Source organism: Oryx dammah, unplaced genomic scaffold (assembly GCF_014754425.2).
Source record: "Oryx dammah isolate SB20612 unplaced genomic scaffold, SCBI_Odam_1.1 HiC_scaffold_12, whole genome shotgun sequence".
Lineage (NCBI taxonomy): Eukaryota > Metazoa > Chordata > Mammalia > Artiodactyla > Bovidae > Oryx > Oryx dammah.
The window spans coordinates 66,969,976-66,984,055 of NW_024070196.1; the positions used below are offsets into that span (position 1 = coordinate 66,969,976).

General features: G+C 38.7%; 1 protein-coding gene across 3 annotated transcripts in view; it reads right to left on the reverse strand.

The window, feature by feature from the left end:
* TTC28 (tetratricopeptide repeat domain 28) overlaps nt 1-14,080 on the reverse strand; it is a 575,441-nt gene that overhangs the window by 268,774 nt on the left and 292,587 nt on the right. For all 3 annotated transcript variants that reach the window (XM_040251367.1, XM_040251366.1, XM_040251368.1), the window contains 2 exons: nt 9,057-9,204; nt 429-701 (listed from right to left, as the gene is read on the reverse strand). In XM_040251367.1, coding sequence (XP_040107301.1) covers nt 429-701; nt 9,057-9,204 — 421 coding nt within the window. The remainder of the gene's footprint in view (nt 1-428; nt 702-9,056; nt 9,205-14,080) is intronic.

Here is a 14,080-nt window from a genome sequence, read left to right on the forward strand (position 1 = left end):
ACACAAGCCAGTAAGTAGCAGAGTCAAGATTCTAAACTCATCAGTCTGGTTCCTCAGTCCACACTCTAAACCACTGCTCTGCACTGTCTACTCCAACAAAATGATGGCACATTCTTGTAGGCAAATATGTAAATTTAAGTGAAAGATCCCACAAATACTACCATTTGAGATATTAAATCAGTGAGCCCATATCTCTGAGAAGGCAATGTGTATGTTCATCCATATCTTTTGTCCTTTTGGAACCCTGATACCTTGTTAAACGAAAAGTCCTAAAGACTTGAGTACTCTAAAACGCGGAATGTTCTAGAGGTAGAATCACTTTTCACTGCACATGCTTTCACTGCACATTTCAATCCCATTCACGTCAGGTTAATCCGTTTTCTTCATTTCCTTTCTGCACTCAAATAAAGGAGAAAAACATACTCTACCTAAGGTCTTGGCTACATCCAAGTCCTGCTGCATGTATCCAGTGCTCTTCTCTGTGTTCCCGAGAGACCAGTAGGCACTGCTCAGTGCGGAGAAAACAGAGCCTCTCAGCTTGAGGCTGCAGGTGCCAATCTTCAGAGCGGCTTCTAAGACAACCACAGAGGCCCCGTGATGGCCAGCTGTCAGGAGCTCCTGTCCAACCACAGAGACAACCACAAAGGGGCTCTTGTCCAGTTTCATTTTCTGAAGCTGCTGGTAAGTGGGCTCGAGGGAGTCTGAAGAAAAACAAAAGAAAACAGAGAATGTAGGAGAATACACAAAACAACCCTTTCTAATACGCTCTAGAAACAACGGTTTCTCAAACTTTCTATGGTCCATTTCAGGTACAAACTCTTCAAGCTTTTCATTCAGCTACAGCCTCACTGTCCACTGATTCACATGACTGGACAACAACGTCAGTCCAGCAATTTCCTTACTTCAATCTCACAGGCGTACGCCACACTCTTCCTCTCTTCTGGTCTTTCTTTGATTAGGACCCATCACTTTCCCTGAATAGTTCTCTCTTCTCTAACCTTCTGACCTCTCAAAGTACCACGGGTACATCACTCAAGTCCCACCGCTACCATATCCAAGCAGACCTCAGAGATGCTGTGTCTGCCTCCAGACCACTGCGATAGAGCGAATGTCACAATAAAGCAAATCGCATGCAATGTTTGGCTTCCACGCATATCAAAGTTATGTCTACACTATACTGTAGTCTATTAGATGCGCAATGGCATTATGTCTAAAAAATCCCATTAATTAAAAATACTTTATTGCTAAAAAATGCTAACCATCATTTGAGCCTTCAGTGATGCAACAGCAACATCAAAATTAACAGATCACAGACCACCAGAACAAATAGAAAAATAATGAAAAAGTTTGAAATATTGCAAGAATTGTCAAAGTGTGACACAGAGACATGAAGTGAGCAAATGCTGTTAGAAAAATGGCACCAATAGACTCACTCAAGGCCGGGTTGACGCAGACCTTCCATTTGTTAAAAAAAGAAAGAAAAGAAACAATATCTGTGCAGCACAGTAAAGTGAAATGCATTAATATGAGGTATGCCTGTATCATCCCCAGGTCCTCCAGCCCACATTAATCTTTGTATCTAAACTTCTGATTTTATTTTTATAGTTAGTATTGCAGTTTGGCCCTTAATCTTTTGAGAGATGTTTCACATGTATTAATTTTTAAAATATTTTCCAAGCTAAATCTGAAGACCACTATAGGACTGTTTAATACTTTATTATAAACCATTTCTATATAGGTGAAAGCTCCTAACATATCTGGCATTCAATGAATGAAATGTTTGTTAAACCTGAATCTGAATGACTGATTAATAAACTCTGTCCACCTTTTCCCCTAGAAGATATAAAAGCAGCTCTCTCAACAAATAGCCATCATCCTCACGGGCAACCCAGTGTACCCTGCTGTTCCTGAGACTAGCATGACCACATAAAAAAGTACTATCAATTTCTATTGTGGTGACAAATGAAACCATAAAGAAATCATCTGAGTTTACTAAGGTAAGATGAAAAACAAAATTAATGTTTAGCTTGTTTTATTTTCATGTGGTGGAAAGGACATAGATTAGGGGTCAGGAAGCCACAAGGAGATTCTTTCCATCTGAAGCTAGGTTTTAAGGTGGATGACCTTTAAGCTCCTTCTTCCTCTTCTCTTTTTTCCAAAGACAATCGCAGAGCTAAAGACTATAACCCTCCAGTGAGGCAGCACTTAAAACACTTTTGTTGTTAGCTTCCCTGAAAAACTGTTTCACATTAGTTGTTCCACTGTGCCTATGTTAAAAGGAAAAAAAAACTATTAAAAGGTTGGTCTCTTTAAATTGTGAATCTCTCAGCCAACAGTACTGCATTAAAATGTAATTTTTACAATTTATGACTTCAAATCTCCACTCACTATGGAGCTCTCGTCTGAATCAACATTACCACGGAAACCTCGAAACCTACTGGTGCCTAGAGCATTTTCTTCCCTTCAATCAGATCACTAAACAGAGAACAAAGAACATTTTTACACCTGTCAAGATGCAAGCAATGCACAAAACCAGTAAACCCTTGCTAACCAATAGGGTTAAACACAGGCAAAGAATCCAGGAATTGCTGGAACAGGAAAAGAACAATGCCATACTCAAAAAACTGGGAGCAGAACTTTGGTGGTGCCCGCCGGACTCGGCAGCCAGTGACGAGCATATTAGCACACCACTGGCCAATCAGCCGGAGCGAAAATAACAATTTTAGAGCTGAAAAGAACTTGAAACCACCCTTTAATTTAGAAACGAAGAATCTGAGTATTTAAGTAACTCATGCAAGGGCAGACAGCTTGGGACAGAGCCAAGACAAGAACCCACTGCAGGATTTTAACTTCAGGCTCTCGGATACCATACCACACAACATTATTAGTTGTCCATACAAGAAATCAATTAGAGCTGATTTTAAGTGGAGAAGAAAGGTACTGAGAGGCTACTGGGAAGGGGATGTGGGTTCAATCCCTGGTCAGGGAGCTAAGAGTCCAGATGCCTTGCAGCCAAAAAAACCAAACATAAAACAAAAGTAATGATATAACAAATTCAATAAAGATTAAAAAAAAAAAACTGTATAGGCTGGATTAGGTGATTTATAAGGTTTCATCCCAACTCTACTATTCTACAATTCTAATTCGTATCCTACAATAAACTTAGGCTGTTAGCAAAAGGACTAATTTGTGATTTTCTCAGGCTAGATGGAACAGAGATTTGGCAGCCTGTAAAGATATTTTTCTTTACAGAAATTATGCATAATACATAAAATATCCAATGTCAAAACAACTTCATAAGAATGTAAAAATACTTTGCAACAATCACTGAACACTAGTTATGTGCTTTCAAAATGTAAAGGCTTTAAGAATTTAAGATAAACAAAGTCTTATTTCCTCACACTTGAAAAACTTGAAGGAATGTAGTGTTCAATAGAAGCTAGTAACAGGCAAATAATCATACTCAGTTAAAAGATATGCTATATTTATTTCATCAGTACTGCATATTTATTCACCTATTAACATCTGTGAATTTGAGGTTTATTATCCATGAACTCGCACTTCCTTAGTGGCTCAACGGTATAGAATCTGCCTGCCAATGCAGGAGATGTGGGTTCAGTCCCTGGGTAGAGAAGATCCCCTGGAGAAGGAAATAGTAATCTACTCCAATATTCTCGCCTGGGAAATCCCATGGACAGAGGAGCCTGGCAGGCTACAGTTCACAGGGTCACGAAGAGTCAGACACGATTGAAACGAGCACACAACAGCAACAATCCATGAACTCAATGGCACCTTACAACGGTTGGTTATTTCTATATCTGTGCTGTGCTTAGTTGGTCAGTCTGTTCGACTCTTTGTGACCCCATGAACTGTAGCCCACCAGGTTCCTCTGTCCATGGGGATTCTCCAGGCAAGAATAATAGAGTGGGTTGCCATGCCTGCCTCCAGGGGATCTTCCCAACCCAGGGATCGAACCCAGGTCTCCTGCATTGCAGGCAGATTCTTTACTATTTGAGCCACCAGGGAAGTCCAATTCTATGTCTAAAAGTGAAGTGTTAGTCGCTCAGCCGTGTCTGACTCTGCGATCACATGGACTACAGTCCACCAGGCTCCTCTGTTCACGGGATTCTCCAGGCAATAATACTGGAGTGGGTTGCCATGCCCTTCTCCAGGGGATCTTCCTGACGAAGGGATCGAACCCAGGTCTCCCACACTGAAAGTGGATACTTTACTGTCTGAGCCATCTGGAGTTGATTTTCTTAATAATATGTAAAATAATGATACAACTTTCAATCCAGATTTCTCAGAACTGGTAGGATATGCTATGGGACCCCTGAGGAGAAGGTAGGCAGGTCCCAGGTAGGTCTGAGAATGCTTTCTGGAGGTAGTGATATCTGAACAGAAACTGGAGCTATGAGAAACCAGTGTTTCCCAGGAATTGCAGGTAGTTTTAGCTGGGAGTATCTTAGTGATGAGACTAAAAGAGATAAGATCTTTTATACTAAAGCAGTTAGCCTTTATCCTACAGGCAAAAGGGAAAATGTAGAATTATGAATAAGAGAATGACAGATCACATTTACATTGTAGAAAATTCATTCTGGAAGGAAAGTAAAAGCAGGGACTGGAAAGAAGCCTGGAAAGTCAGTTGGAGGAAGAGTCCTATATTTGCAATGACAAAGCAGATGGAAAATAAGAGATAAATTTAAGACATATTTAGAATTTTAAAAGTCTACAGAATTGAGGAATAAATGTGTTAACAGGTACAATGCCTTATTCCAAAGTGATGATATTCTACTGACTGTCTCCTATGAATCATTCTTAAGGTAACTGAAATTGTGCAGACTTCAATCTATCCCAGGTACTAAGAAGACATTCTGGAGCCTTCCATTTTATCTTTATAACATTTCATTACCATAAATGACTAAGAAGGCTTCAACTTTCCTAAAAACCTGGTGATATCACTACCAGTTACTATTGGATACAATATAACACTGAACTGCAAATTCAAAAGACCAGGAAGAACAATCTTGGAATGAATCTCCAGAACAGGGATCCAGAGAGAACAGCAACTGCTAAAACATAAGGCAAGCAGGGTGTAATGAGAGTGAAGTACTGCCTGTAAACAAAGTTTAGAGGTAAGGTTCATAATATTAACTTAATTTTAATTTCTACCTTTTCTTAAGCAAATTCCTTATAGAGGAAACTAAGTTAAAGATCACCGGGCATGTCACAAAAAGGACAAATACTGTGGATTCCACTTACGGGAGGCACCTTGGGAGTCACCAGGAGCTGGGGTAGGGTGAGGAGGGAGGAGGAGTTATTGTTTAAACAGGTACAAAGTGTCAATCTGAGAGGATGAAAATCTGGAGACAGATGAAGGGCTGGCTGCACAACCTTGTGAGTATACTTAACACCACACAACTGCACAACTAAAAATGGTCAATTTGATGTTATGCACATTTTACCACAATTGAAAAAAAAAGAGAGAGAGCTTTGGTTCATACTAAAAAGAAAACTTAACCCTGTTCAAAAAAAGAAAAAGAAAAACTGACACGTTTAGCTCTCTAAGTCACTTCATATTTTTCTGGGTTCATTTATGAATTTATTTATATCCTACTTCATTCCAAAAGGATTCAAAGACCTTCTAAAGAAATAAGGCAGAAGACATGATAGTCAGAGTGAGTGGAAAGTGGAGTAAGGAAAATTCATCTTAAAGACTGTTAAGTCCTGGCACACTTCTTTAACGTAGCCAGGACACTGGGTTCTACTGCTTCACAGAGGACAAAGCAGAAGAATCAAGGATCACTTTAGGCTTTCCCAGACCTTTTAGATAAAAATACACTAACACTGAGGCAAAAGGCAGTTTTTCCAGGAACCGAGTGCTTAGCAAGAGGATCGTGTGTGCTGTGCAGTGTTTGTTCCACAGCCACAGCGCAAAGACAAGAGCAAGATTCTTGCCACCGCAACTTCTCTCTCCAGGAGGAGACGCACCACACTGGAGGGTAGGTGTCCTAAAGGGGCCTGCCTTAAGTGCCAGGGCTTGATTCTCAAAACAACAGTACAAAGCTACTTGTTCTCATGCCCCTTTTACAGATACGAACCAAGGGGCAGAGAAAGGAAGAACCTTGCCCAGTCAATAGGAGAACAGATGGCAGTGCTGGGATCAGAGTCCCAGTCTTTTCAGGAAAAGTCAGTTCTGCTTTGTTTTCAACATTTCAGAAACAGGGCATCTGTGAAAAGTGACTGCCTTATAAAAGAAAATCAGACAAAAAGAGTTATCAAGGGTGGACAATCAGGTAAATAAAAGGTGAGCCCAAATTTGACTATGAGAGAAAAGCTTATACACATTCAAGCCATTTTCCACCAGTACATCATAAAAATCAGCTTCCTGGATCCTCTGAAGCTGAAAGAAACACCACAACTGGTGATAGCCCATAAATGTAATAGTCTTTAGATTACCGAATTAACAAGAGGGGAGAAAATATACACAAGAGAACCCTCAGCAAGAAGCAGCCCTGCCGTCTTTAGAGGAACAAATAAAGGTAAACTCCATCTCCCTTTGTAATTGTATTATTAAATCTGTGGTTGGCAGCAGGACTATGCGACACCATCCAAATCTGCACAAACATTTATAAGATATAATGAACTGAAATTGCTGCAAGACGATCTAAAAAAGAAAAATGGAAAATAGTAAAAGGACAATCTGAGAGTCATGAAAAAGTCTCACTTTATATTAATACTTATATTTGTGTATTTTCATAAATGATTTAAGGGAAATACATTACGTACACAGTGATGTAAATATATTTACAAGAAAAATAGATAATCTGATATCTGGTTGGTGAGCATGAATGAAACCATAAAAATAAAGTAAAAAAGACAGTGCAATTATCAAAATAGGGAACAACATTTTAAAAAATCAAGGAAGTTTCAATGTGGATTAATAGAACGTAGTTATTTGGGAACAAGGGTATATCATCCCTATCCTTAAAAACAACAACAAACTTGAAACTTCCCCCAAAGGCCAAATGACAAGAATGCTATGCACAAAGGGGGAGCTTTGTTTGCTTACAGAAGCACTTGGACAAGGGAGTCTCCATGTTGCATTTCAGATTCATTTTGCATTTCAAAATAAAAACAATGGACACACAGATCAGACCTACACATAAAGCATCCTGGACCACACAGCTACTCAACAATGGCAGAAACTGAGAACACTGAAGGAGATTAAAATAAACAGTGGGCAAAAAATGGGCAGCAAATAATGACAGATTTGTGAATTGTAATCGTATGACAAAAAGAGAGGTCATTAAGATGTACAATGATAAACAGAACAATACTGTGTAAAGCAAGTCTTTCTATACAATGTTGATAAGAAAAGCCCACCTGGAATAGATACAGTGGTAAAGGCAATGCCAAAAATAAATGACGTAAGTCATTTTAAAGATAAAGAAGAAAATACTAAAGTGCTCCAGGCACCTGTAAGATGCAGCTTTCTCCAGGGTCGCCCTTAGTCACTCTGTAAGATGGGAAAGAACATGGCACAGAAAACCCTAAGGGGGACAGCAGCACTGAGCTATTTCTTGCAGTGCAGAGATTTGTTTACATTTATCTAAATAAGTTGCTTCAAAGGCAAACTGGTAAGTATGATTCTGCTGACCTCAACACATTCACTCCAGTGTTCTAAAGGCATCCCCAGAAATACTTCAGAATAAAGGGATATCATGAACTAAATAAAAAATGATCTATGTAAATTACTTGCAGAGGGATACAGGGAGAGAATGAGAAAATACTAGAAAAACAGAAAGGAAAGAGAGATTGATTTTTGTTGTTGCTGTCCATCTCCCCTCCCTTCCTTCCCACTCCTGGCACTCCAAAGTGCGTCTGCTCTAAGTCAGAGTTTATTAACAGCAGGTCCCCCAGTGGGAGAAGCCATTAGGTTCCTGCAGCAAAGACTCAGCTTTGTATGGGGTTATAAAATCGCAAGAAGAGAGGTTTCCTTACCACTTTTTTTCTAAAACATGAAATCTTCGCTTTCAGGAAAGTATTTTTTATAGCTATGAATTGCTCAGAAACCATATGAGTACCATTTAGTTCATCAAACTTTTACTTAGCACATAAATATTTTGAGCCAAGTATCAAACTAGCCAGTATATTAAAATTATCTAATGCTGCAAATATTTTCAAAACTAAATAAATTACCTAACGATACTGCCATCCATGTTTTTAGGTTCACTCAAAAACACACCATGTCAGAGACGAAAACAGAGCTCTGCTTGACATCATGTAGTTAGTATGGGACATCATCAGCATCAACCTGCCTTAGTGTCTCCATCATTCCACAAAGATATACACTGGTATACCCTTTTAGCCCAATCCTCCCAAGAATTCTTTCCACAAAAATCTATGTTCCTCAAACAGAAGTCAATCTGATCTGAGCCTTAGAACACCTCCAGCCTTCACAGTACTATTTTCAATCTATTGTTCCAGAACACCAATTGGTATAACACAGAAGTAATACAGGTAAAAACCACATATCTACTTATTTTTCTCTGTCTTTTTAATTCAACATAATCTTTTAATCTTCTTCTGAAAAATGTTAGACATAGCCTACAGTTAGATCCATATTTCCTCTTAAGAAATGTCTAATGTCTTCTCTCATTTGTTTATTTCTAGATGGCGTACTGGTCCAGCTGAGCAGATCAATTTACTACTAGAGGTGTTTTGTTTTAGAGGTACAGAATCTGACAACTACAAAAAACATAAGGATTCTTTACATAACCCTAAAATCCAGAGAAGTTGTGTAGTTAGTTAATGAAAAATTCAAAATATAATCTAGGTCCACAAAGTTCTGGACAAGTGGCCTTACCACCATCCCACTGTGCCTCATTAATGTCAGCTATTGATAGTGATTTCCAATTTTCCTCTGTCTAAAATATCCAACCTTAGCTAATATGATAACCTATCAATTCTCAATGCCTGAGTCAAAAATCTTCAAAGATTAGAAATGTTCTGACTTAAATTAGTGTTGGAACAAATACTTTTATCATATTTACCTCTCATGGGAGATTTCATGGCTGCTTCTACCATCCCCACCAGAAGCTGGAGACTCTTGGGGTCCTGAGCCAACCCAGATGCAAAGGCTGCCAGGGCATCGGCATGACGTCCGAGGTACTGGAGGGCAACACCCTGTCGGAAGTATGCCTGGAAATAAACAAAAGATAATGCATGTATTACTTATACACTAGACTCCACCAGGCTGAGGAGGATTCTTAACTAGAACAACAGGTCGGCAGAACTAAGATTGACGTGATCTCAGTTCAGAAACCTAGTGAAGAGTTTGTAATCAAATTTCACTTCTCTGAACATCATAAAATGTAAGCATACTTCTTTCAGAAAAATTATATTTAAAACTTTCATTCTTTTCACTTCTAGAACATATTAATTTTATCACATTCTTTGGTACTTATTCACATAGTATGTAATATTTTACCATTTTTTGATGATTTTGAAAATCTTTTACCCCAATTTAATAGCATAAGCTCCTCAAGAACAGGGGCTTGGAGATTTCTTTACATCTCACCAAAGTATCTGGTACAGTGCAAGACAAATGAGAGACACTCCAATTTCACTTATTTTGTTTTCTCCTCATTAATTAAAGGAATATATCAGCATATGATTAGTATTAAGATAACTGTAATGATGAGTAACACAACATGGCTACATTTAATGTGGTGTTTCATGCATAGTATTTTAAAACCATTATTTAAAATACATGTGCTTTGCTTAGAAACAAAATAAGATTGCTGTTGTTTGCATCGTTTAATTGGATTAGTTTAAAAACTGGCCTTATCAACTATAAATAAAAGAAAACATTCCTCCTTCCAGCTAATTACAGAAAGGGCCAGAAAATCAATAAAATATTTAAACTTCATAATGATCGTAAGAACTTATAAGTTTATTTCGAACACAGAGTAAAATCAAGTAAATGATCAAAGTGTTACAAGTATATAACCAGCAAAGGACTTTGAACCTGATTAAATAGCACATAAAACTGACACATTATTAATGCATTCATTGCTTATATGACATCTGCTTCTAAAAGACTTGGCCTATTTAAATGCTTTTACAATACTCTACGCTTGTAACACAAATGTAACTTTTTCATCCAGTATCTTTTTCAATTGCAACAAATTGTATTTATGGGCTCTAAATGAAGTTTGAAACAACTTCTAAAACTAGTATTTAAGTGTAATACATAATTTTATAATTTTATATTATGTACATACACTATGAGAGAGCACCTTTCATGTTTACAAAACATAATTACTTACCTTATTTCATTTTTACAACTATGCTTTGAGGTAATTTAAGATAAGCAATACCATTCAGTGTTTCTATTAAGAGACAATCCATAAACAGAATGAATACTCAAATTATTATGGTCTATTCAGACTACTATTAGTTTAAACTACCAGCAGCTGTTAAAACTCAAGACTCCAGTAAGACAATAACCTGCAAATGCACTTTCATCACTAATTCATAAGATCACTTCCTTTCAGGGGACTCAGTCATTTTTTAATCTTTAATGTGTTGATACACATTTTTTACTACCTTTTTCATCTAACATTTTAGGTAATTTCTGTAATCCAAGAGGCAACATGTACCACATTCCAACTAAAAATAACTATAGTTTATATAATTTTAGAAATGCTACATTAAAGCTAAATTTAAAAATTTATATATGTGTATATATATATATATATATATGGGCTTCCTAGGCAGCGCTAGTGGTAAAGAACCTGCCTGCCAATGCAGGAGATGAAAGAGATAGGGATTCGATCCCTAGGTCAGGAAGATCCCCTGGAGGAGGGCACCACAACCCACTCCCGTGTGCTTGCCTGGAGAATCCCATGGACAGAGGAGCCTGGCAGGCTACAGTCCATGAGGTCACACAGAACTGAAGCAACTTAGCACAGCACAGCACACATGTATATATAAATATATACATGAAATATTTATAAACTATTATTTATGAAGAGAGACCAAATAAGTCTGTGGTTAATGATTTCAGGTATATATTTTAAGAAATACAAAAATCTATTGTGATAATCATTTCACAATATATGTAAGTCAAGTCATTACGCTATATACCTTAAACTATTAACAGACTGCTATAAGTCAATTAAATCTCAATAAAACTGGAGAAAAGACATTAAAAATTTAATTAGTCTCAATGAATTCTGATAATTTATCTGTTTAAATCAAAGCATATCATTCATTATTTCACTGAGAAAATAACTGATTTTCCTATCTCCCAAATGAAGTCTCAGAAAAGTATGATGTATATACTCCGTAGTGGGTTCAATGTTAATGGAAAGTTATGACATCAAATAAACAAAGAAGTTGTTTCCCTGGGAGCTCAGCTGGTAAAGAATCCACCTGCAACGCAACAGACCCTGATTCAATTCCTGGCTCTGGAAGGCCCCCGGAGAACGGATAGGCTACCCACTCCAGTTCTCTTGGGCTTCCCTGGTGGCTCAGACGGTAAAGAACTCCTGCAATGCAGGAGACCTGGGTTGGATCCCTGGGTTGGGAAGATCCTCTGGAGGAATACATTGCAATCCACCCCAGTATTCTTGCCTGGAGAATTCCCATGGACAGAGGAGCCTGGTGGGCCACAGTCCATGGGGTTGGGTCGCAAAGAGTCGGACACGACCAGGCCGCTAAGCACAGCACAGCACATACATGTTTTGCTTTCTTAGGACACTCAGAAATTAGATGAGGAAAGGTTTCACTGGATCATGCTGCCCAGAGTCTCGGCTTCCCTTCCTTCAAAGATTTTGAGAAGGCTCAAAGATCTCCCTTGATCCTTCCTAATGTCCTTCCAGAATCCTCAACCCAATGTCACAATATTTCTATTAAAAGCTTAGAGTTGTCAGCACAGTGCCTCACACAGACTAAATACTTAATAAAGTAAGCTATTTTGGTTATTAATTAATGAGGAAAACAAGAACACATAATTACAGACTAACAGAACATAAGGAGAGCCCAATAAATATTTCAAACATTTCATTATTCAATATAAAGCATTCAATTCCTGTCACTGCTTTATTCACTCCTCCCTCTTGCTCCATGTAAGACTATTAGCAACTGGGAAACTCACTGGTCTAAGGCTCCCAGACAAAATCTGAACCACCGACTAAAAGAAATTAGTACTAACAGGTCTTGGGAGATGTAGCAACCGACATTCCCTGGGCCCCCCATAGGATTTTCTGTCAGTCTCTCCCAAGGAAAGATCAAGAAGTGCTGAGTTTTACTGCTGTTTACTAAGCTTAAAGAAAACTGATGTGACCTAATTTTTCTCTTACTATCATAGGCTTCATAGGAAGCAGCAGCATCTGGGAAAGGAACAAATCTGGGTCACTTAGGATTGAGCCCAGCCAACCTCGGATAATATACTCCCTGTTTCTGCACTTCTCATGTATATATCCACATTCTGGTCACTGTTATGCAACAGAGAAGGAAAGGCAATATGGACTGACTTTGAGAGCCCCTATGCCCTGAGAACATGAAGCTTTAGCCAAGAAGAAAGACTTGCAAGGAGCTAGTTAATACACTGGACTACAAGGGGAATAGCTAGATTTTAAAGTGTTGTAGAGTTGTTTATATATTTGTTGTTGTTTACCACAAAGAATCTTCAGTGATTATTCCACACATGCTACAAGTAATCTCACAAATAATAGAAATACAAGTAGGTTACAAGTATGTTTTCATTCCTTCCATACTACTTCAATTAACATTCTCTAAAAATCCACAGAACCAGGTACTGTGATGTGTATCACAAATAAAAAGAAATAAAGATAGGACTTGGACTCAAGGTGCTCATGGTTTAGAAGGAAAGAATATAAAATTTCTTGACTGCTACCTATAATCAGTTCAGTTCAGTTGCGTCCAACTCTTTGTGACCCTGTGAATTGCAGCACGCCAGGCCTCCCTGTCTATCACCATCTCCCGGAGTTCACTCAAACTCACATCCATCGAGTCGGTGGTGCCATCCAGCCATCTCATCCTCTGTCATCCCCTTTTCCTCCTGCCCCCAATCCCTCCCAGCATCAGAGTCTTTTCCAATGAGTCAACTCTTTGCATGAGGTGGCCAAAGTATTGGAGTTTCAGCTTTAGCATCATTCCTTCCAAAGAACACCCAGGGCTGATCTCCTTTAGGCTGGACTGGTTGGATGTCCTTGCAGTCCAAGGGACTCTCAAGAGTCTTCTCCAACACCACAATTCAAAAGCATCAATTCTCGGTGCTCAGCTTTCTTCACAGTCCAACTCTTGCATCCATACATGACCCCAGGAAAAACCATAGCCTTGACTAAACGGACCTTTGTTGGCAAAGTAATGTCTCTGCTTTTGAATATGCTGTCTAGGTTGGTCATAACTTTTCTTCCAAGGAGTAAGCGTCTTTTAATTTCATGGCTGCAATCACCATCTGCAGTCATTTTGGAGCCCCAAAATATAAAGTCTGACACTGTTTTCACTGTTTCCCCATCTATTTCCCAAGAAGAGGTGGCAAGAATACACAGAATAACTGTACAAAAAAGATCTTCACGACCTAGATAATCACGATGGTGTGATCACTCACCTAGAGCCAGACATCCTGGAATGTGAAGTCATGTGGGCCTTAGAAAGCATCACTATGAACAAAGCTAGTGGAGGTCATGGAATTCCTGCTGAGCTATTTCAAATCCTGGAAGATGATGCTGTGAAAGTGTTGCACTCAATATGCAAGCAAATTTGGAAAACTCAGCAGTGGCCACAGGACTGGAAAAGGTCAGTTTTCATTCCAATCCCTAAGAAAGGCAATGCCAAAGAATGCTCAGACTACTGCACAATTGTACTCATCTCACATGCTAGTAAAGTAATGCTCAAAATTCTCCAAGCCAGACTTCAGCAATACGTGAACCGTGAACTTCCAGATGTTCAAGCTGGTTTTAGAAAAGGCAGAGGAACCAGAGATCAAACTGCCAACATCTGCCGGATCATGGAAAAAGCAAGAGTTCCAGAGAAACATCTATTT